General features: G+C 42.0%; 1 protein-coding gene across 1 annotated transcript in view; it reads left to right on the top strand.

The window, feature by feature from the left end:
• Positions 1 to 13,712: 13,712 nt before the first annotated feature.
• Positions 13,713 to 26,190, top strand: part of LOC124613360 (peptidoglycan recognition protein 1-like) — a 63,253-nt gene continuing 50,775 nt past the window's right edge. Inside the window, exon 1 of the mRNA XM_047142058.1 lies at positions 13,713 to 13,779. Within this exon, the coding sequence (XP_046998014.1) occupies positions 13,713 to 13,779 (67 nt within the window). The remainder of the gene's footprint in view (positions 13,780 to 26,190) is intronic.

Genomic DNA, 26,190 nt, shown 5'->3' with positions numbered 1-26,190 from the left:
AGAACACAGCCGCCCATTTTGCGCTGTGGATCGGCACTTATTGACAAAGCTCGAGACCAGAGCGACTACTGGTCTTAACACTTTGCCGTCCGGCGACACCATGTGATGTGCACGACATAGCGGTCAACGGCCGGCGACACCACAGTGGTGTCGTGGGCGTGGTATCGCGCAGTGGCCGGCGACAGCGCTAAACTATCTTTTGCATTCTGTTGGTCTTTTGTTTAGGTAGCAATAAGTTACACACGTCAACAAGCTTTTTGTTTTTATAACTACTTACGCTCTTTCATCATGGTAAACGAAAGAGACGAGCCGGCCGGGGTGGCAGAGCGGTTCTAGGTGCTATATTCTGGAACCGCACGACCGCTGCGGTCGCAGGTTCGAATCCTGCCTCAGGCATGGATGTGTGTGATGTCCTTAGGTTAGTTAGGTTTAAGTAGTTCTAAGTTCTAGGGGACTGATGACCTCAGCAGTTAAGTCCCATAGTGCTCAGAGCCATTTTGAAAGAGACGATACGATTATTTACGATGAATGCGCGGACGTTTGTCTGACGTTCCGGACGACTTGTCCGATCGGGAAGAAGACATTGGATATCGAAAAAATGAGAGTTAAGCAGAATGGTCGGAAGGCAGTGAAATACGTCCAAGAGGAATTCGGCGGACGCTACGGTTACCAACTGATTCGGATAAATCAGACGAAGAAGACAGTGCACAGTGGTCAGACTTTGATTTACAGAGGACCAATAATAAATATGAAGGATCTCCGGGTCCAAATATATTTCCCAAAGATACACATAGCGTCGAGGATATCGTCGAATTACATATTGGAAACGATCTATTTGAATATATTAGCAACGAAACCGACAAGTACTATAGTCAAAATTGCAATAGAAGAAAATTGTATAAAAATGCCAAATTTGTCGACTTTGCGGGTTCCGAACTTAGAAAATGGTTTGGCTTTCTATCCTTACGGAAGTTATAAAAACAGCAAGGATCGACGATTATTGGTCGACGAATCCTTTGATAGACACACCGATATTTCGCAAAACGATGTCCCGCAACCGATTCAGACAAATATTATCATTTTTACATTTTTCCATCAACAACAATAAACCGGATAATGCCGTCCGGCTTTTCAAAGTGCAATTCGTAATTCATTATTTTTCCAAGAAGTTTAAATAAACAAATATTTGAAACAAACAAATTTTATATTTATTTACGTATGTATATTTTCGAAATTTCTTGAAAGTAGGGGAACAGGGTTGAGAACTGAAGAGAACTAACGATGAGATTAGTAACACTTAACAATTTATAATCCCCCGGTAATATCAAGATCGGCCGGCGACAAACCAAGTAATCCGAATTAGCGCCGCTGCCGCCAAGCGAATCAATTTGCACGAGACGTGTGGACGGCAAAGTGTTAATATAACAGACTACAGCATTTTATTGTGCCTTGAGCAGCTTCGGCTCGTTGCAAGAATCAGGACAACATGGACATCCACGCAGATTTAATATTATCCGTTACGAAAATTAGGTAACGGTTGCTAAGTTTTTACAACTGTAATCTGTAGCATTCAACCTCATTTCTGCCCTACACACAGCTCAACAGTGCGTTTCGAGAGACAATGTTCTGATCATCAGGTTAACTTCAAGAGCTAAGTCTTACAACATGATAGAGCATTGTCTCTCGAAACGCGTTGCTGAGCTGTGTGTAGGACAGAAATACGATTGAATGCTACCATTTATTACTGTACTCTCAAAGATGTTTCGTTGTTTGTAGATTTCAGCTTAGGTGTTGGTGGAGTATATGCAAACGAAGAAAGTCTAAGAAAATGAGCAGCACCTGTACACGGATGTAACTTGGCTGTAACAGACAGAACACATGAGATTCATTTACTATTTAAGTGTCAATGCAACACTTGTGTGCTGTACATGTTCAAGAAAAGTGTTATAACGCTATGTCATAAAACACACTGATAGTTATTTGCAGTAACTTACATTGCAATATTAAAACTGTGTCGTCAAATAACGTAAAGCCCGTCCTGTGTCACGAAAATTAAGACACAAACTATAAAGTAATCTAACCGTTAGTGTTCATACATAAATACTTGATTACGTTTCATTTGTAATGTCTTACTTGCCGTCCCTAGTACAGTACGGTATACTATCAACAGTACAACATACTAGCCCAGTCGCCAGGATGCACTTCTTCAACCATACTACCCCCCTGCCCCTCCCTTTTACTCCGCCCTCCAACCAATAAAAACCAAAAGTTTCTATTTTTGAAAACGTATGATGATGCTTAACAATAAGAAATTATATTTTGCAAGGCACTATTCTGAAGCTCAGGTTTTTAAAACGTAAGTTCTTATAATTACAACACGAAAACCACAAGATTTAATATAAACAACAGGTGTTATCGTCTGTTTCTGTAGCACTGTCACTTTGTTCCGTAGTTCTGCTCGATGCCCATCGGCACGAGTCGGTGGTTTTCCTGACTATGACGTCATGTTTTCAACTGTTGCCAGCTGCAACGTTCAAACAGTTACCGATATGTACCGATCACAATTTTGGAACGTAGCTCAACTTATCTTCGGTATACTGTATACACACACACACACACACACACACACACACACACACACACACACACACATACACACACCTTCTCTTCCCATCAAGCTTGTCAGCCATTTCAAGAGACTACACTTTTCTGAAATTGTTTCAGTAATTATTGGACGTATTTTAAATCATTCTTTACAGCTACAGAAAAATGCGTATTTTTGTCACCAAATGCGTTTCGTTTTATTGAAATAAAGCATTATCAGTGGTCTGTGAAACTTTTTTACGATCTGGCCACTTTCTGCATCTAAAAACAGTTCACTACATTAGATGTTGAAGCTACTTACTATATATTATGCCCGATTTTTATTCTCATCAGGAAACGGTAGTTTTTGTAACACATTGATCCACAGCTGGAATACTGTCCAGAAATATTTCAATCATCTCTTTGTATGCTCTATTTTTTACATTCTTGTTTCTGTAATATCCATGGGTGTTTCCCGGTACAGTTATATAAGTTTTTCAAAGTGGTCATTTTTACTATACTTGTAGCAACTAATACTTGTTGTAACGTGAACACCACACATTCATCAACGGCTAATTTCGAGTATCACCTATATTACTCTTCTTGCGATGTTAAAATTTGCTTCTGTTGTCAGAACAAAGTGAATTTTAGACAGTGCCATCTCGCGACTCGTAATGAAGTTGCGAATGCGCCATAATTCTGAAATAGTGGTTTATTAAACAAAATTTTTGAGTTCTTGTGGTAGCTTATTGAAAATGGATGCAGCAGAATACTGCACTCCTTTCTGAACAAGAGTCAAGGAAGTGCATTCCACATGCAGATTGGATTTCTGCCTAGTATTAACTGAGTGAAAGCTGCTAACTCTTGGGAATAGGCTAATATTGCAAACAACAAACGACATTAAAGAAAATATATACTGTGAGGGCAATGTCAGAATTCCCAGACTATTGAATAGGGGTCGACGAGACGATCTCGAACTTACACCATATATAGCTCGAACGGCACGCTTTTGAGCCAAAAATACCCTTTTTGAATCAGAAGAATTACCCCAAAAAATAATACCATACGACATAAGCGTATGAAAATATGCGATGTAGACTACTTTTCGTGTTGAAGTGTCACTTATTTCAGATACTGTTCTAATGGTAAATAAAGCAGCATTTAGTTTCTGAACAAGATCCTGGACATGGGCTTTCCACAACAGCTTACTATCTATCCCAACGCCTAGGAACTTGAACTGTTCCGTCTCGCTTTTAATATGCCCATTCTGTCTGATCAAAATATCGGTTCTTGTTGAATTGTGAGTTAGAAACTGTAAAAACTGAGTCTTACTGTGATTTAGCATCAAATTATTTTCCACAAGCCACGAACTTATTTCATGAACTACATTATTTGATACTGTTTCAATATTACACACAAGATCCTTCACTACCAAGCTGGTGTCGTCAGCAAACAGAAGTATTTTTGAATCACCTGTACTACTAGAAGGCATATCATTTATATAAATAAGAAATAGCAGTGGCCCCAGCACCGACCCTTGAGGAACGCCCCACTTAACAGTGCCCCATTGGGACTGAACATTACTACCACTCTCAATATTGCGGAGAATTACCTTCTGCTTTCTGTCCTTAAAGTAAGAGGCGAACCAATTGTAAGCTACTCCCCTTACTCCATAATGGTCCAACTTCTGCAGTAATATTTTGTGGTCAACACAGTCAAAAGCCTTCGTTAAATCAAAGAAAACTCCTAGCGTTCGCAACCTTTTATTTAATCCGTCTAAAACCTCACAGAGAAAAGAGAATATAGCATTTTCAGTTGTTAAACCATTTCTAAACCCAAACTGAACATTTGACAGCAAATTATGTGAATCTAAATGCTCCAGTAACCTTGTATATACAACCTTCTCGATAACTTTAGCAAACACCGATGGCGTAGAAATAGGTCTATAATTGTCAATATTATCCCTGTCTCCCTTTTTATAAAGTGTCTTCACTACCGAGTACTTTAATCGGTCAGGAAACCGATGGTTCCATAATGGTGTGGGCTGTGTTTATATACACTCATGCTCATAAATTAAGGATAATGCTGATACATAATGAAACAACGCTTTGGTGGGTGATTTGTGGATTTAAATCACCTCGGGGTATGAGCATGCGGTTGATTTGAACTGCGGTCGTCGCACGGTGGCACTGGCAGCAGTCCACATACGCAGAGGTGTGTTGGTGCATGTCAGAGTATGGTGCAACTAGTAAGTGTGCAGACGTTTTCAGACGTGCTAATGGTGAACGTGTGTTGAAAATGGCTCAAAGAACACATATTGATGACGTTATGAGGGGACCAGGTCGTCTGGAGGCTGGTCAAACACAGCAGGTCATAGCATGGGCCCTCCGTGTTCCACAAAGTGTGATCTCAAGATTATGGCAACGATTCCAGCAGACAGGAAACGTGTCCAGGCCCTACAGTACGGGACGTCCACAGTGTACAACACCACAAGAAGACCGCTATCTCACCATCAGTGCCCGCAGACGGCCACGGAGTACTGCAGTTAGCCTTGCTCGGGACCTTATCGCAGCCACTGTAACAGTTGTCTACAGACACACAGTCTACAGACGACTGAACAGACAGTTTATTCACCTGGAGACCTGCAAGGTGCAATCCACTGACCCCTGGTCACAGGAGAGCCCTTAAAGCCTAGTGTCAAGAACACAGTACATGGTCATTGGAACAGTGGTCCCAGGTTATGTTCACAGACGAGTCCAGATTTAGTCTGAACAGTGATTCTCGCCGGGTTTTCATCTGGCGTGAAACAGGAACCAGATACCAGCCCCTTAATGTCCTTGAAAGGGTCACGTGGGATTATCTGAGCGGTCTTAGGTGTTGCAGTCATGGACTGTGCGGCTGGTCACGGCGGAGGTTCGAGTCCTCCCTCGGGCATTGGTCTTTGTGTTTGTTCTTAGGATAATTTAGATTAATTAGTGTGTAAGCTTAGGGACTGATGACCTTGGCAGTTAAGTCCCATAAGATTTCACACACATTTGAACGTATTTTTTTCCTTATAGGGACTTGTATGGAGGTCGTAGTTTGATGGTGTGGGGTGGGATTATAATTGGTGCACGTACACCCCTGCATGTCTTTGACAGAGGAACTGTAACAGGTCACGTGCACTGGGACGTCATTTTGCACCAGTATGTCCACCTTTTCATGGGTGTAGTGGGTCCCACCTTCCTCCTGATGGATTATAACGCACGGCCCCACCGAGCTGCCATCGTGGAGGAGTACCTTGAAACAGGAGATATCAGGCGAATGGAGTGGCCTGCCTGTTTTCCAGACCTAAACCCCATCGATCACGTCTCGGATGCTCTCGGTCGACGTATCGCTGCACGTCTTCAAACCCCTAGAACACTTCAGGAGCTCCGACAGGCACTGATGCAAGAATGGGAGGCTATACCCCAGCAGCTGCTCGACCACCTGATCCAGAGTATGCCAACCCGTTGTGCGGCCTGTGTACGTGTGCATGGTGATCATATCCCATATTGCAGTACATGGGCAGGAAACAGTGGCGTTTTGTACCACAAGTGTTTCGGGACGGTTTTCTCAACTTGTCACCAATACCGTGGACTTACAGATTTGTGTCGTGTGTGTTCCCTATGTGCCTATGCTATTGGCTCCAGTTTTGTATAGTGCCACGTTGTGTGGCACCACATTCTGCAATTATCCTTAATTTATGAGCATTTATGAGCAGGACTGAGTCCTCTGGTCAACCTGAACCAATCGTTGACTGGAAATGGTTATATTTGGATACTTGGAGACCCTATGCAGACATTCATGGTCGTCATGTTTCCAAACAACGATGGAATTTTTATGGATGACAGTGCGCCACGTCACTGGGCCACAGCTGTCCTTGAGTGGTTTGAAGAACATTCTGGACAATGCGAGCGAATGATTAGGCCACCCAGATCGCCTGATACGAATCCCATCGAACATTTATGGGACATAATCGTGAGGTCAGCTCTTGCACAAAATCCGATGCCAGCAAGACTTTCACAATGTCGGACGGCTGTAGAGGCAACATGGGTCAATATTTATGCAGGGTACTTCCAACGACTTGTTGAGTCCATGAAACGCCGAAAAATGGTTCAAATGGCTCTAAGTACTTATGGACTTAACACCTGAGGTCATCAGTCGCCTAGAACTTAGAACTACTTAAACCTAACGAACCTAAGGACATCACACACATCCATTCCCGAGGCAGGATTCGAACCTGCGACCGTAGCAGCAGCGCGGTTCCGGACTGAAGCGCCTAGAACCGCTCGGCCACACGGCCGGCTGCAACGTCGAGCTGGCGGCACTACGTGGGGCAAAAGCAGGTGCGACACGATATTAGGAGGTATCCCATGACTTTTGTCACCTCAGTTTATGCATCAAACGCAAATTCGTAGCGACCTTTCAAATTTTACGCAGTGTGTTAATGATATGGGAAATATCACAGTAACCATGAGCATTAGTGAAATGATAAGCACTTCATCGTCAAACTGACATATAACGCTACAACTGATGTGAATTTTTTTTTCTACCGACCAGTTTCTTTTAAAATCGTTTGAGAAGATTGAGGGGTAGCAGATGTGAGCGCGTCGTTATACTGTAGCTTCGCACCGGCCACCTGCTCGCCGAAAAATGACTGACTTGGCTGAACGATGCCCACCATTAAAACCGTCCGTGTATGTACTTGCTGACATGCCGGATCGGCAGTTCCCAGGACTGGAGGTAAGAGTCTGAAGGTCGTTCTCCACTAACGCACTGGCGATGCCTGTGGGTATTCAAGAATCAGCCTAGAATATCCGTGACCCGTCGTGGAAATCCGCTCGTGTATGGCCAGCTAATTATCACGTTGACTAGGGCCCGTGCAGCAGCAAATCATAGTTACGCTGCGATTTAATACGCGTTTACTATTTCCTCTTCCGGTGCCGGTATGTTTCATTGAGTTAAAATAAAAAAAAAAATAGCCTGGGAGCCGCTGGACCACCGTACCAGCCGACATTAGGTCCTGTACTAAGATCTTTAATGGATCTTCATATGCGTCTATTTCAGTAAGAACCATCTTTTCGTGTAGAGGCACTCTACAAAGGACTGCACAGCTTATTTCTGTGTTCAGGTCGATGTAAAAATGATACACTGAACTGGTATTTACGCTGAGATTCCATTAATTACTACGCCTGAGCCGCCCGGCTAGCTGCGTGGTCTAACGCGCTTCTTCCCGGGAGGGAAAACGTGCCAGTCCCTGGCACGAATCCCTCAGGCGGATTAGTGTCGAGGTCCGGTGTGACGGCGAGCCTATGGATGGCTTTTAAGGCGGTTTTCCATCTACCTCGGCGAATGCGGGCTGGTTCCCCTTACTCCGCCTCAGTTACACTGTATCGGCGATTGCTGCGAGAACACCGTTTCCACGTACGTGTACACCACAATTATTCTACCACGCAGACATTTGGGATTACACTCATCTGGTATGAGACGTTCCCGGTGGGGGTCCACTGGGGGCCAAATTGCACGATAACCCTGGGTTCGGTGTGGGGCGGCGATGGGATAGGTGGACTGCTGTGGACTGTTGTGGGGTTGTGAACCATTGATGGCTCCGGCGGGACGAAGCTTCTCCGTCGTTTCTAGGCCACACATACATACGAGGATAATGGAATGTAGTCGAATTAAGTCGGGTGATGCTGAGGGAATTAGGTTAGGAAATGAGACACAGAGTAGTAAAGGAGTTTTGCTATTTGAGGAGCAAAATAACTGATGATGGTCGAAGTAGAGATGATATAAAATGTAGACTGGCAATGGCAAGGAAATCGTTTCTGAAGAAGAGAAATTTGAGTATAGATTCAAATGACAGGAAGTCGTTTCTGAAAGTATTTGTATGGAGTGTAGCCATGTATGGAAGTGAAACATGGACGATAAATACACTCCTGGAAATGGAAAAAAGAACACATTGACACCGGTGTGTCAGACCCACCATACTTGCTCCGGACACTGCGAGAGGGCTGTACAAGCAATGATCACACGCACGGCACAGCGGACACACCAGGAACCGCGTTGTTGGCCGTCAAATGGCGCTAGCTGCGCAGCATTTGTGCACCGCCGCCGTCAGTGTCAGCCAGTTTGCCGTGGCATACGGAGCTCCATCGCAGTCTTTAACACTGGTAGCATGCCGCGACAGCGTGGACGTGAACCGTATGTGCAGTTGACGGACTTTGAGCGAGGGCGTATAGTGGGCATGCGGGAGGCCGGGTGGACGTACCGCCGAATTGCTCAACACGTGGGGCGTGAGGTCTCCACAGTACATCGATGTTGTCGCCAGTGGTCGGCGGAAGGTGCACGTGCTCGTCGACCTGGGACCGGACCGCAGCGACGCACGGATGCACGCCAAGACCGTAGGATCCTACGCAGTGCCGTAGGGGACCGCACCGCCACTTCCCAGCAAGTTAGGGACACTGTTGCTCCTGGGGTATCGGCGAGGACCATTCGCAACCGTCTCCATGAAGCTCGGCTACGGTCCCGCACACCGTTAGGCCGTCTTCCGCTCACGCCCCAACATCGTGCAGCCCGCCTCCAGTGGTGTCGCGACAGGCGTGAATGGAGGGACGAATGGAGACGTGTCGTCTTCAGCGATGAGAGTCGCTTCTGCCTTGGTGCCAATGATGGTCGTATGCGTGTTTGGCGCCGTGCAGGTGAGCGCCACAATCAGGACTGCATACGACCGAGGCACACAGGGCCAACACCCGGCATCATGGTGTGGGGAGCGATCTCCTACACTGGCCGTACACCACTGGTGATCGTCGAGGGGACACTGAATAGTGCACGGTACATCCAAACCGTCATCGAACCCATCGTTCTACCATTCCTAGACCGGCAAGGGAACTTGCTGTTCCAACAGGACAATGCACGTCCGCATGTATCCCGTGCCACCCAACGTGCTCTAGAAGGTGTAAGTCAACTACCCTGGCCAGCAAGTTCTCCGGATCTGTCCCCCATTGAGCATGTTTGGGACTGGATGAAGCGTCGTCTCACGCGGTCTGCACGTCCAGCACGAACGCTGGTCCAACTGAGGCGCCAGGTGGAAATGGCATGGCAAGCCGTTCCACAGGACTACATCCAGCATCTCTACGATCGTCTCGATGGGAGAATAGCAGCCTGCATTGCTGCGAAAGGTGGATATACACTGTACTAGTGCCGACATTGTGCATGCTCTGTTGCCTGTGTCTATGTGCCTGTGGTTCTGTCAGTGTGATCATGTGATGTGTATGACCCCAGGAATGTGTCAATAAAGTTTCCCCTTACTGGGACAATGAATTCATGGTGTTCTTATTTCAATTTCCAGGAGTGTAGTTTGGACAAGAAGAGAATGGAAGCTTTCGAAATGTGGTGCTACAGAAGAATGCTGAAGATTAGATGGGTGGATCACATAACTAATGAGGAGGTATTGAATAGGATTGGGGAGAAGAGAAGTTTGTGGCACAACTTGACTAGAAGAAGGGATAGGTTGGTAGGACATGTTTTGAGGCATCGAGGGATAATCAATTTAGCATTGGAAGGCAGCGTGGAGGGTAAAAATCGTAGAGGGAGACCAAGAGATGAATACACTAAACAGATTCAGAAGGATGTAGGTTGCAGTAGGTACTGGGAGATGAAGACGCTTGTACAGGATAGAGTAGCATGGAGAGCTGCATCAAACCAGTCTCGGGACTGAAGACCACAACAACAACAACAACAACAACAACATACATACATACATACAACTAGTATGCTTACCCTTTTCTTCAAATACACATGCTGCACAATCATGTATTAGCTACGAAAATTTTTAACAGTCAAATATAAAAAAACTTACGCTCTATAAACCTAATGTATATTATACATTACAGGAGTACACCAACATTGTTGTACAGGATACCAGAAGATGATCAGAAGACAGAAACCAATAGAACACACGCAGCGGTGACAGAAGTCATTGGATAGCAATATGAAAATACATAAATGGCGATAGTATCGCGTGCACAAGGTACAAAAGGGCAGAGCTTTCATTTGTACTTGGGTGATTCATGTGAAAAGGCTTCTGACGTGATTATGGCTGCACGACAGGAATTAAAACTTTGAACGCGGAATGGTAGCTGGAGCTAGACGTATGGGACATTCCATTTCGTAAATCGTTAGGAAATTCAATATTCCGATAACCACAGTGTCAAGAGTGTACCGAGTTTACCAAATTTCAGGCATTACCTCTCGGAATGAACAACGCAGTGGCCGACGGCCTTCACTTAACGACCGAGAGCAGCAACATTTGCGTAGCGTTCTCAGTGCTAACAGAAAAGCAGCACTACGTGAAATAACCACATAGATCAACGTGGATCGTACGAAAAACGTAGCCGATAGGAGAGTGCGGCGAAATGTGCGTTAATGGGCTGTGGCAACAGACGACCGAGCGAGCGCATTTGCCAACGGTACGACATCGCCTGTAGCTCCTCCCATGGGGCCGTGACCATATCACTTGGACCCTAGGCGCCGGAAAACCGATTTCAGTTGCTGAGAGCTAATGATAGGGTTCGATTATGGGGCTGATCCCACGAAGCCATGGACCCAATTTGTCAACAAGTCATTGTGCAAACAGATGGTGTGAGACTGTGTTCACATGGATCATTGACTGAAAATGGTTGTGTACGGTTACTTGAAGAGCAATTGCAGCCATTCTTGGACGTCATGTTCCCAAACAACGATGGAATTTTTGTGGATGACAATGCGCCATATCACTGGGCCACGATTGTTCGCGATTGGTTTGAAGAACATTCTGGACAGTTCGAGAGAATGATTTGGCCACCCAGATCGCCAGTCACGTGATCCATCGAACATTTATGGGACATAACCGAGAGGTCAGCTTGCGCACAAAATCCTGAACCGGCAACACTTTCGCAGTTACGGACATTTATAGAGGCTGCATGGCTTAGTACTTCTGCAGGAGAGTTCCAACGACTTCTTGAGTCCATGCCAAGTCGAGTTGCGGCACTATGAAAAGGTGGTCCGACATGACATTAGGAGCTATCCCATGACTTTTGTTACTTCAGTGTAAATAATGATGTTACCAGCAGCTCTTGGTTGTTTTAAAAGATAGCCTCTTTTCTCGAGTGCTGTTTCTGGCTGCACGCTTAAAAGTTCTGTGTAGTCGTATTGTATCTGTTTTCATTGCGGCCTGGTCTCGTAAAAAAGTTCTTAGTTCAGGGTTGCGTATTCCTTTCCGTTTACCTCACGCCTAGTGAAGATCACACATGTGTTCGCTTCTGTTTATCTCACTCTGAGGCCACAAAATGGAGATAATCAACGAAAAAGCAAAGAATCACTTTGGTAAAAGTTTTCTACTTCTGCAATTTTTATTATTCCCTTTGTAATGTTCGATCGCTAATTAGTTGACATGGTGTTGCATTTACTGACAGCAGCAACTGTAATCAATTGTCAGTAACAAGTCACAACACCCGTCTCTGGTCTCTGTCAGATATGATTTTTGTACGACCACTTTTCTTACGACATGTTATTTGGTTGAAAGCGATACCGCAATCCTTGTAGACACGTTGGTCTCTCAGCACTATACATAAATAAATCGGGCAACTTCGTTCCCTGTTACTCACAGGCATGTCCAACTTCCTTTTTGCCATCGTCACGCCCCTACGTCGACACATCCTTCAGCAACGATTCCATATCAATGATTGGCATTTGCACAACTATATGGCCGCATTCCTGGTAAGATGGAAACAAATTTTCACGTGTGGTATAATGCTTTTAACCGCGTTATAGATTGAGCAGTATTTGATGTGCAGACGACGTTGTTATTTTTTAAAATTTTGTAAACTGAAAAAACAGTACAACAGTTGCTTAACCCAAAATATTTTATTTTGTACACGACCGTTTCCAGAACGCTTAAAGTTACATAATCTGGTGTAAAAGATAAAAACACTTAACTATCTGAGGCTATACTCGACTCAATGTTGTCATGTAACCAAACATTTCGTGTCAAAAGGATAAAAGAGACATAAATTCCGTAAGAACCGTTTCCCCGTGCTACATGACTATTAACACAAATGGGAAAAGACGTTGTTATCGAATGACAGCGAGGATAATTTACAAAGGGGGCTATATTCTTAAGAAATATAGCAGAAGAAAATGGACTGAAAATTTCTCCATATATATCAAAAGCAATGGCATGTTTATGGAAAAAAACGAGATGATCCAAAGTTGAGAAAAATGGCAAAATATTGGAGAGGGAATCAAGCTTTAACTAACTTAGATGTGAAATGTCGCCAACGGTAGATCGTGACGTAGAAACAATACTTCGTAAACTTTAGACATATAATAAAAAAATATATATAATACAAATAATATATAATATAATATGTCTGCTCAATTTACAGAACTCTGGAAACCAGAAAGGAGACTATACTGAAGCTTTATAAGGCAACAGCGGTACGAAACTCCTCAGGGCAGTTAAAAGCAAAATACGAAACACAGAAACAAGACAAGAGGTACAGATTTGCGATTTGGTAAGCAAAATTAAAAATTATAGTGTCAACTAGTGTAACCATTTAGATAGAATGCAGCAAAACTGCACTGCGTAGAATCGCCTTGAACTAGACAGCGATGTGTCTGTCGGACGTCCCAGTACGAGATTTTTCCGGTACAAACTGTGCGGCTTACTCCACAAAGTGAAGATGATGATGGTGACTGGCACATACGCACCACTTCAGTGCCACGACTTACTTCAGCTGCTGAGGGTCACGTGAACGCCTCGTACCAGTCCTACACCATCTGCAACACTCCAAATTATGTCCTCTTTTGAGTGAGTGAGTGGTATTTTTTCCGGTGACGTCATCGAAGTACTGCGTCGTCATGGTTCTGCAGCTTCGACTCTTCAGCCTTGCAGTTGCCCGCGCTGAGTCACGCTGCAGGCAAGGAAGGGGAAGTACTGTTCCGTATTGTTTGTGCTGAGCAAATCAGCGAGCACTACGGAGAACATCCCCGCCACTAGATCGGCGTATGGGGAATAAAGAGGCGCGAGCAGAACTGTCTCCATTGAGTACATGTCGTCAGTCCGCAAGATGCGCGTTTCCAAGGCGGTGAGCGGCTCGCAGAAACTTGGGTCCGTTGAGATCCAGCAGGATGGCGGCAAGTACACACAGTAGTTTAATAGTCAGCCGGACTTGGCGAGTGTTATAAGCATTGTTTACACCTAAACACAAGCGGGAATTGGGGTCACAGTTTCTTACTTCTCTTCCGCTGCCTCCTCAACCTCCTCAACCTCCTCTTAATATAGTATCTTGTTACCCCACCTTTTAACATACCACAGCTGCCTAGATTTTAATAAAAACAATATAACAAGTAACATATTTTAATACAATGGTCAAAATAAATGTCGCACTTTCCTGAAACTTTAATATCGAATGTTGCGATGCAGAAATGCGTTACGATATCTACATTGGTTTGTTTTGTAATGCAAGTGTAGCAGAAACAGTTCATTTTTCTATCGTGAGGGAGCATTATGTCCAGGCTATGCTAACCATTTCACTTGTAAACATGGTAGTACTTGAGCTATGTGTAATCAGGAGGCCGACCGGAGTGACCGATCGGTTCTAGGCGATTCAGTCTGGAACCGCGCGACCGCTACGGTCGCAGGTTCGGATCCTGCATCGGGCATGAATGTGTGTGTCGTTCTTAGGTTAGTTAGGTTTAAGTAGTTCTAAGTTCTAGGGGACTGATGACCTCAGATGTTAAGTCCCATAGTGCTCAGAGCCATTTGAACCATTTTTTTTGTAATCAGGATATTTGAGTTGCTTCGGGATGTTTCGGAGAACAATAACGGTCAGAGGCTCCATATAGGCACTCTAACGGAGGAGGGAATGAGACAGATGGGTGTTGCAGCGAATCTTCATGTGAGTCATTCGAACAAGTTTCTAGCAACAAGATCAGTTAAGGATCTTCAAGTGGCCGCAGATGAAAAACAACAAGAGCGCAGGACCGATATCTGCGTATAGCGGCAGGCACAAACCTTCAATACAATGGAACGCGTCTACGGCGGCAGTTCCAAACAGCTATAGGAGCGCAGGTGTCAACTAAGACGATACGAAATAAGATCCGTGAGTTGGGATTACGTGCCAGACAGTATTAATACTCCTGCGTGGAGGCAATGAGAACAACTTTTACAATCTAACTGTATTGCAGACCGCTACCGTTATAATGGCGATTCCATCATGTTTTGGTGTGGAATCATGTGTGGCCGCTGACAGCCCTTGTGCCAATACATGGGAGGATGACTGGTGTAAAGTAACGGGACATCTTTCCACCCATTGTGACTCCATTTGGGCAACATACTGGAGCGGGATTCACGCTGATGGATGAGAACGGACGCCCCAATCGTCACAGCCTTATGAACGTTTCCCTAGTGGAGCATACAATCAGTTGGATGGAAAGGCTCCCGTATTGAATCAGTTGGATGGACCAGCTTCCATATTCTCCAGATCTCAGCTGTAATGAGAATGCATGGGCCATGTTAAACGAGCGGTTTGCAATCGTCCTGTCCCACCACCGACCTTACAGGGCATCAAAGAGGCCGCTATGGAGGAATGGGTCAATATCCCACAGGCTTCTCTGGATAGTTTGGTAAGGAGTTTGCCTAAACTGCATTCCAAAGTTTCTTCAATTACGAGGAGGGTCGATTGGTCCATAAACAATGTGTTCCGCAAGGAGACAGTGAAAAGAAACGGTAGCGTTTGTAGTGGAATCTTTTGTGAGCTTTTGTTTTTGTTTTTTGTTGGTGTTTATCAAGCGGAAAAGTGCCTATCTTCTTACTTTTTCCTTTCTTATGTCTGTACTTGGCAGAACAAAATAGTTTTGTTTCCTGTTATATCCAAGATTGACAGTAAAGGAATATGCAACATTTATTTTAACTACTGTTTTGTAATAATAATTTGTTTAGTTTAGTACTTAGCACATCACTTTAGCATAAGTGACAACAACAACAACAACAATAATAATAATAATAATTTACACGATATGGAATGCGAAAAGGCAATTCAAGTTCGTACAGAAGCCTTTGCGAAGTACAGTTCAAATAAAAATGAGAAAACTTGTAAGTAGGCTGTTTATGTTTTCTTTATGTAAGTAGGCTGTTTAGGTTCTTATATTGGTAACGCCGCCGCCACGTAGCGCTCTCTGTATGAAAATGAAATCACTGGCTGTGCTGTGTGCAGTCTGTGGCTAGTTTGCATTGTTGTCTGCCATTGTAGTGTTGGGCAGCAGCAGCTGGATGTGAACAGCGCGTAGCGTTGCGCAGTTGGAGGTGAGCCGCCAGCAGTGGTGGATGTGGGGAGAGAGATGGCGGAGTTTTGTAATTTGTCATGAACTGATATATATATTATGACTTGTGATGATATTAAGGTAAATACATTGTTTGTTCTCTATTAATATCTTTCATTTGCTAACTATCCCTATCAGTAGTTAGTGCCTTCCATAGTTTGAATCTTTTATTTAGCTGGCAGTAGTGGCGCTCGCTGTATTGCAATAGCTTGAGCAGCGAAGATTTTTGTGAGGTAAGTGATTTGTGAAAGGTATAGTTTAATGTTAGTCAGGGCCATTCTTTTGTAGGGAATTTTGAAAGTCAGATTGCGTTGCGCTAACAAAATATTGTGTGTCAGTTTAAGCACAGTCATGTATAATTGTTCAAAGGGGACGTTTCATATGTCGACCCTTAGCCAAGGATACCTCACTGGAATCTTCTGATTTTTTGTTGTAGTTTGTGTAATTAGTGTAGATTTTGTTTATTGCTAGCGCGTAATTGTAGAGAAAATCTCCTTTGTAGTTGCAGACTTTCATTGTTGTACAGTAAAACAGTTGTGGCATGCATGTAGATTTGCACCAAGTATTTCGCAGCTGCGCTGGCAATTAAGTAGACATTATTTCCATTGCTATGTTATTTTATTTTGCTCTTCAAATTGTGCTTTTCTGTGTTATCGTGTGAAATATTGTGACAATTATGGCGTGTGAAAAACGTAATACTAGGCTCCAAAGTAAACTGAGAAATGTCAGTGAAGACGAAGGCAGTGTGTTAGCGCCGCAGAGTAATGAATTAACTAATGTTCAAAGTAGTAATTTGGTAATTGCGCATAGGGAAATGGAGCGGGCTGCAAACAATGGTGTAGACAGTGAAACAGGTAGTGAACAGGGAAGCATTATCGATCGATCGGTCGGCAACAGCTCGCCTCAGGAATCCGAAATGACAGGACACAATTTCGCAAATACTGTAGATTCAGGTTTTGGGTCATCACCGTTTTCTCAAATAAGTCAAGACACATTTTCTGCTTGTCAAAATGTGAATGTTGCCGGTGCAAATGCACTGCCGAAAAGCGTAGAGAAACAGATTCCAGACACTAATACATTATTATTGCAATTAATGCAACAAATGGAACAAAATCAGAGACAAACACAGCAAAAGCTTGAAAAGTTAGACACAATGGAACAACACCAGAGACAAACACAGCAACAGTTAGACACAGTGGAACAAAATCTCAAAAAGTTAGACACAATGGAACAAAATCAGAGACAAACACAGGAACAGCTTCAAAAGTTAGACTCATTGGAACAAACTCTTGAACAAACGCGTGAAGATTTAACTACTGAGTTACATCACATTGAATCGAAATGTCAAAAAGTCTGTAATGACGTAAAAACACAAATTTGTGAGCATTTCCAACCTATTTTTTCGCGTCATGAAAATGTATTACAGAAGCACGAAGCAGCCATAAAAGAACTGCAAACTATTGTTCATGAAAATCATGAGACCCTGCAAGCTAAAATTGACTCAGTTGCATCTACCGATTCGGTTACGCAACTTGCAAGAACTCAGGAAAACTTAAAGAACACAGTAGATACCCTGAAAATTGGTTCAGAAAGACACATGGAGGAAATAAGTACACTATCGGAGAAAGAAGCCGAACTTTCGGATCAGGTCACTAACTTATCTACAAAGGTAGATGATGATCTGAATGACACAAGACCCGTAGCCTTCACTGACACAGAAGAGTATGAACAAATAAGAAAATTCAAACAGAATCAAAATCAAATCAATACACAGTACAAAAGAGAAATCCGGGAAGTACAAGATCAGCTGACACAGGTAATACAAGAATTACGTATTTCAGAGGACACTCGCGCTCCAATACGGGAAGAGGGACATAGAAATACGGAACAACCACAAAATAATAACACAGGACACTTCGGAAATTATGAAAGAAATTGGCAAGGCGCATTGGATTTTGAGATGGAACCGCTGAAACGAAGTAACAATGACCGACATGCGACTCGCCGACATGACGATTTTGACTATAAGCTGTTCATTACAACACGTAAATTCAAAACATTTAAGAATTCTGGCAACGACATTCATCCACAAGCATGGCTCCATCAATTCTCTCATTGTTTTCCTCCCAACTGGTCGTTAGAACACAGATTAGAATTTATGTGTGGCTACTTGGAGAATGAACCAGCTGTAAGAATGCGATCGGTAATTCACGATTGCCACAGTGAAGGAGAGTTTTACCATGCCTTCCTCTCAGCATATTGGTCTCAAGCCACACAAGACCGTGTAAAACATAGCATCATAATGATGAAACGTTTCGAACAATCTGAATTTTCCAGTCTTATGAAATATTTTGAAGACATGTTGCATAAGAATCAGTATCTTTCAAACCCATACAGCCCCTCAGAACTCATCCGCATTTGCTTAATCAAACTGCCTGAACATTTACGACATATTATTTTGGCAGGACGTTGCAAAGACGACATTGAAGCATTTCAGGGACTCTTACAAGAATTAGAAATTGACACTGACAATCGCGGAACGCGAAACCAGGAACACAGCAATTACAGGTCACATCCGTCGCAATTCCGCGATGAAAGAAGTAATAACTTTACACGACAAGGCTATTCTCACAACACAAATCGTGACCAAAACAGACACCACCCGTATGACAACCGTTGGCAGAGTAGTAATAACTACAGGGAAAGATCACCTCTCCGTGGTAATGACTATCACAGAGACAATAAGATAAACAGACAATACGGGAACCAAAATAAATACTATCAAGGGAGACAGAATAACTTTAGACGCAACGGACCAGCGCGCAGTTACGATTCAGGGAGAAATTCTCCACCACTTAACCGACAAGAAAGTAACTACAGGAACTACCGACATGACGACAGACGATGTGATCGTAACGACAGACCTGAATTGCATCAGAACTGGCGGGATTCAAACAGAGCAGGGCACTTTCGACAACGTGAATTTGTAGAAGTTAGGTCTCCTAATCCCAATAACGACGCGCGCCAACAAAGGAACAGACAATGACTCGCACCGCAGGCAGCCGCGTGCGCCGGCTGGCTCAGAGAAAAACAACATAGACGCTAACCTTGAAAAAAAAAAATTCCAGTATTCTTTCCCGACGTATACCATATGACAATTGCATTCAAGTTCAAACTCTGCGTACTAGGAAGAGTAAAGGTTTACACCACATTTCACATGTAAAACCGTTTATTGAAAGATAATCTGCTTTTTAACTTAGTCTTTGCCATAAAATTTTTCGCTTCACATTACTAATATGCTTTGTCAGACTTAGAATCTGTTAACATACAACAATGTTTGAAATTAAATATCCAATCAAGAACCAAGAGAACTTATTTAAACAGAAATGACGAATGCATTGTTATAGTAAACAGACGTCACAGTGTTATTGTGTGTGTACATTCTTGCTTGTTAGTTGTACGATTACGTAACGACTATAAGGCTCACATACTTAGAACATTTACCAGTACTGCTAATGAGATTTTAATGCAACATTTTGGTTACCTGAAAATACATTCTGTATTTAAAGTGCTTTCTGAGAGATACCAGATGACACAGAGGTTAGTTTATGTGACAGCTACACGATTTTTATCACGACGCTACTAATGAGTGACAATTTAGAATGTTGCTTTTGCGGTGTATCTGTTTTATATCTGCACAGTTTTCTGAATTCTTCTGGAAAGAAAAACAAGTTTTAGTAGTAACTTTTGTGGTATAGCTACAATGAGACTGCCTTTTCCATAGCACAACAATACGTTACAGCACAGTACTTTCTTCATCATGGCAATAAGCATAATAACTACGATATCTATACGCAAAGCATTTCACTTTTGTTTATCATGAGGTAAGTACATTGGCTTCTGCAGAACTTAGCTTTCGGAGGAAAATAACTACGACACTTCCACAGAGATTATCTTACAACAAGATGCACATTTAGCGCTACAGGACACGCATTTCAGTGATCAATTTTATACTTAAAACATTTATTTTTAAAGATTTTTGAATTACAAAGAAAGTTTTCCGTGATACATTTCATTCCATTGTTGTAATCTGTAACACCTGAGGGTATAATTACATTAATCCTCAGGGGGGTACACGCTTACTTTGTGTACCATGTGTGTGGCAACCACAAGGAACCCTAGCTAATATGGTATTTGCTTATACAACTTTACACATCGGTACCATATTTCTCTAACACACAAATTACACAGCTATCTGATCATTTAACTGAGAGAGACAAACATTTATTTTACTACATCAGTGACACATGTTTACGCAATTACACAGTTGGATAACTTCACACTTATGAAACTGTATTTTGTCTGTACTTTGTAAACTGTTCATATTTTTCGGAACCATTGTGATACTATGAGAGCTTTGAATGATGTATTTGGTATGAGATTATGATTTTTAAAGTACGTTTGAGGTAGATGACACTATTGAAATGAGCAGAGAATATTTTTTAGGGTTTGAAATTATTGCAGAAAGCTACGACGTTTTTGAGATTTGACTGAGGTGTAATGATGTTATTTTTACGACGACAATGTGCATTATGCTGTTGAGGTATGTTTATGATAAATAAGCTGATGCTATATGAGGAATCTGATTATGCTATGCAGTTATTATGATGAAATATTGAAGACGTGTTGATGAATATGAATATGTATATGTGTAATAAGGTAAGGAATAAGGAGTAGGGGTTAGGGACTCTAATTTATGAAAAGGTTGTTGGAAACCAAGAATCGTACTTTAAGAGTTATGAAATGTGTGTGTATATGCATGAATGTATTACAATGCAGACGAAAATTTTTTGACACTGTTATATCAATAGCATTTTGTTTCTACAGATTTGCAACGCTAATTCTTGACCTGTGAAATATTTCTATGTGAGACTGTCACTGTAGCGGAAACTGCTGTCGTAAATATTTCCGTACGAAAGTTAAGTGACCACCTGCACGTAATGCGTTGTGGCGCCCAGGTGGGCCAGCCGCCCGGAGAAAAAGCCATTAGGTGGAGAAAAAAAAGAAAAAAAAAAGGGACGCCATTAACCTCGCTTCTGACATTCCTTTGTAGAAAGCATCGCAGAAACGACACGGTCGAACTTGAAAACATATGATTTTTGTAATGCGTTGTGGGCACACAGCTGTGTCAAACACCTGCAGAACAAGCCATTAGGGTGTGCCTTTCATCGCTAATGCGACACCCTCGTTACTTGAAAACATATGATTACTCGCACTTTGTGCTAATTACTGAAATGCTTATGAATTGATGGGAAATATTCGTACATCTGCACACCTGATTATGACAAGTGTCTTTCTCCGAGAGTTGAGTGCTACTGACTTACGAAATGCCACATGACTATTGAATGATATTTTTATGCTTTGCTTTTCATAGTTGCTTATTTCATTTGACATCTGTTTTCCAGCTGTGTTGCAGCATTGCTTTTATAAAATAAAATGCATTTGCTAATGTGAACACTTTCTGTCAACAGATCTATTAAATAATTATTTTATGATCCACATTCTTTAAAAAAGGAGCACTTGGAAAGGAAAGAACAATAAGAAGGAACTAGTAACAGTAACACATAATTTTCTTTTCAAGTACATGGTAATATTTTTTTTACAATAAGTAATGCAGGGGTAATGCAGGAGTAGGTTTAATAATGAATAGGAAAATAGGAATGCGGGTAAGCTACTACAAACAGCATAGTGAACGCATTATTGTGGCCAAGATAGATACGAAGCCCACACCTACTACAGTAGTACAAGTTTATATGCCAACTAGCTCTGCAGATGACGAAGAAATTGAAGAAATGTATGATGAAATAAAAGAAATTATTCAGATTGTGAAGGGAGACGAAAATTTAATAGTCATGGGTGACTGGAATTCGAGTGTAGGAAAAGGGAGAGAAGGAAACATAGTAGGTGAATATGGATTGGGGGACAGAAATGAAAGAGGAAGTCGCCTGGTAGAATTTTGCACAGAGCACAACATAATCATAACTAACACTTGGTTTAAGAATCATGAAAGAAGGTTGTATACATGGAAGAACCCTGGAGATACTAAAAGGTATCAGATAGATTATATAATGGTAAGACAGAGATTTAGGAACCAGGTTTTAAATTGTAAGACATTTCCAGGGGCAGATGTGGACTCTGACCACAATCTATTGGTTATGACCTGTAGATTAAAACTGAAGAAACTGCAAAAAGGTGGGAATTTAAGGAGATGGGACCTGGATAAACTAAAAGAACCAGAGGTTGTACAGAGATTCAGGGAGAGCATAAGGGAGCAATTGACAGGAATGGGGGAAATAAATACAGTAGAAGAAGAATGGGTAGCTTTGAGGGATGAAGTAGTGAAGGCAGCAGTGGATCAAGTAGGTAAAAAGACGAGGGCTAGTAGAAATCCTTGGGTAACAGAAGAAATATTGAATTTAATTGATGAAAGGAGAAAATATAAAAATGCAGTATGTGAAACAGGCAAAAAGGAATACAAACGTCTCAAAAATGAGATCGACAGGAAGTGCAAAATGGCTAAGCAGGGATGGCTAGAGGACAAATGTAAGGATGTAGAGGCCTATCTCACTAGGGGTAAGATAGATACCGCCTACAGGAAAATTAAAGAGACCTTTGGAGATAAGAGAACGACTTGTATGAATATCAAGAGCTCAGATGGAAACCCAATTCTAAGCAAAGAAGGGAAAGCAGAAAGGTGGAAGGAGTATATAGAGGGTCTATACAAGGGCGATGTACTTGAGGACAATATTATGGAAATGGAAGAGGATGTAGATGAAGATGAAATGGGAGATATGATACTGCGTGAAGAGTTTGACAGAGCACTGAAAGACCTGAGTCGAAACAAGGCCCCCGGAGTAGACAATATTCCATTGGAACTACTGACGGCCGTGGGAGAGCCAGTCCTGACAAAACTCTACCATCTGGTGAGCAAGATGTATGAAACAGGCGAAATACCCTCAGACTTCAAGAAGAATATAATAATTCCAATCCCAAAGAAAGCAGGTGTTGACAGATGTGAAAATTACCGAACTATCAGCTTAATAAGTCACAGCTGCAAAATACTAACACGAATTCTTTACAGACGAATGGAAAAACTAGTAGAAGCCAACCTCGGGGAAGATCAGTTTGGATTCCGTAGAAACACTGGAACACGTGAGGCAATACTGACCTTACGACTTATCTTAGAAGAAAGATTAAGGAAAGGCAAACCTACGTTTCTAGCATTTGTAGACTTAGAGAAAGCTTTTGACAATGTTGACTGGAATACTCTCTTTAAAATTCTAAAGGTGGCAGGGGTAAAATACAGGGAGCGAAAGGCTATTTACAATTTGTACAGAAACCAGATGGCAGTTATAAGAGTCGAGGGACATGAAAGGGAAGCAGTGGTTGGGAAGGGAGTAAGACAGGGTTGTAGCCTCTCCCCGATGTTGTTCAATCTGTATATTGAGCAAGCAGTAAAGGAAACAAAAGAAAAATTCGGAGTAGGTATAAAAATTCATGGAGAAGAAATAAAAACTTTGAGGTTCGCCGATGACATTGTAATTCTGTCAGAGACAGCAAAGGACTTGGAAGAGCAGTTGAATGGAATGGACAGTGTCTTGAAAGGAGGATATAAGATGAACATCAACAAAAGCAAAACAAGGATAATGGAATGTAGTCTAATTAAGTCGGGTGATGCTGAGGGAATTAGATTAGGAAATGAGGCACTTAAAGTAGTAAAGGAGTTTTGCTATTTGGGGAGCAAAATAACTGATGATGGTCGAAGTAGAGAGGATATAAAATGTAGGCTGGCAATGGCAAGGAAAGCGTTTCTGAAGAAGAGAAATTTGTTAACATCCAGTACTGATTTAAGTGTCAGGAAGTCGTTTCTGAAAGTATTCGTATGGAGTGTAGCCATGTATGGAAGTGAAACATGGACGATAAGTAGTTTGGACAAGAAGAGAATAGAAGCTTTCGAAATGTGGTGCTACAGAAGAATGCTGAAGATTAGATGGGTGGATCACATAACTAATGAGGAAGTATTGAATAGGATTGGGGAGAAGAGAAGTTTGTGGCACAACTTGACCAGAAGAAGGGATCGGTTGGTAGGACATGTTCTGAGGCATCAAGGGATCACCAATTTAGTAATGGAGGGGAGTGTGGAGGGTAAAAATCGTAGAGGGAGACCAAGAGATGAATACACTAAGCAGATTCAGAAGGATGTAGGTTGCAGTAGGTACTGGGAGATGAAAAAGCTTGCACAGGATAGAGTAGCAACAAGTTGTTGTGGTGCACCACTTTAATTACTTAGACATTAAGATGTGATTATACATTTGCCTTATCTGCATTGTTATCTTTAGTGTACTATTTTTTCTGCTTGAGCTATGTCATGTTTAGGTATAAGTTGTTGCTGTTTGCCAGGCGTATTGTTATTGAATTTGACTTTTGCTCATTTATGCTGCTAGCTTTGCCAATTTGCATTTTTCGCATTGCTGTTTGTGTTGATTTGTTATGTGATGCTGCATTGCCTCGTCCCTTAGTTTAGCATCTGAGCTCAGTAGATTTAAGTTAGCTTAAGAGGGGGTAGCCTCTAAGAGAATGAGTTGCGATGAATTGGAAGAAATGCATTGAGAAAACAGGTTTAGGTAGGATTTTCTTGGAAATAAATGTTGAGGTAAGAAATGTGTGAACATATAAATACAGAAAGCATGCTTAGATAGAATTTTTTTGGTGGAAACAAAGGATGAAATAAGAGGAAAGATATATGAAGTTTTGGGTTGGACTGCAGTACCAAATGTTACACTGAAAACGAACCCTGTCCTTTCCTATTGGTGTTATCCCACTATGTGTTTGTGTACCCTTGTGTAGTTGTTTTCTTCCTGTCTCTGTGTAGTTTCATAGAATTTTTTCCTCTTTTAATATTAAGCTACATTCACTATGATGAGGAATACTGTTATCCTCCAATATAATTGGCGTTAATAATATGTTATTTACTTTGTAAAGATGTTAGACATTATTCATTCTGTTTAAATGCTCATGTGTGAAGTTGATGTTTCGCAAGTTATTCTGATCTTCTATGTATGTACTCATGTCATAATTCCTGTAACACTGATGTATATGTCTAATTCTATTCTTTTGTAAAGCCTGTACTACAAATGTTATCTGTATTGTGATGTTTTTAATGATGTATTTTGTACCTTTGTTATTGTATTCTTATGTTATAAAATTGTAATTGTCACCAGTTCATGATATTATTAACTTGTTAGTTACATTTCACTGCACACGTTTCTGTTGGTCATAGTATATGGACAATATGTGAGAAGTAGGGACTGTTAGTGTTTGCACGTGTGTTACTAATTCAGCAAGGGACTGGATAACAGCATTGCTGGTTCTAAGGACAATTTCAAAAACTTTGTGAGTGCACAAGTGGTGGTTATGGACTTGCTATATTATCCGCAAGACTCTTCAACGGTGATTGTGCACCTGCACAGTCACAACAGATGGCTGCTGGCTATCTCTCCAAGGACTACAGTGGGTCTGCATCTTTGATGACCCACCAGTACCATCATCTCTACAAGGACTACAGTGGGTCTGCATCTTTGATGGCCCACCATTACCATTATCTCTACAAGGACTACAGTGGGTCTGCACCTCTGGTGGCCCACCAGTACCGTAATCTCTACCAGGACTACAGTGGGTCTGCTCTGTGATGACTTACCTACCAATACTTTTCAAAACTTCGAATGACTCTGCTGTGGGTTTGCTCCATTGTGGCCCATTACCTGTCAGCATGTCAAGAGTCAGCACTGTCTTTCCGTTGGAAGGACAACACTACTTCTTCAAGACTGCATGGAAATCCACTACTTCTGTGTGCAATTTCTTTTACTAATGAGACTTTGTGAAAAAAAACCTGTAATTACTGTTATGATGAATGATCAGGACTATCTTTATGGACTGTGAGAAAATTTTAGCTTTTGACCAACATTGTATCAATAAGTGTGTGCATTTGATTTCTTTGTTATTGTAATTATGAAAAATTTTATCAAATCATTATTGGCCACTGCCCAAAAAAAAAATTTGTAAAATTTTTGTGGGGAGCATGGGGGCTATGTAAGTAGGCTGTTTATGTTTTCTTTATGTAAGTAGGCTGTTTAGGTTCTTATATTGGTAACGCCGCCGCCACGT

The sequence above is a fragment of the Schistocerca americana genome, chromosome 4, assembly GCF_021461395.2.
Source record: "Schistocerca americana isolate TAMUIC-IGC-003095 chromosome 4, iqSchAmer2.1, whole genome shotgun sequence".
Lineage (NCBI taxonomy): Eukaryota > Metazoa > Arthropoda > Insecta > Orthoptera > Acrididae > Schistocerca > Schistocerca americana.
The sequence above is the reverse complement of the archived record's forward strand: the minus strand, read 5'-3'. Positions and strand labels throughout refer to the sequence as shown.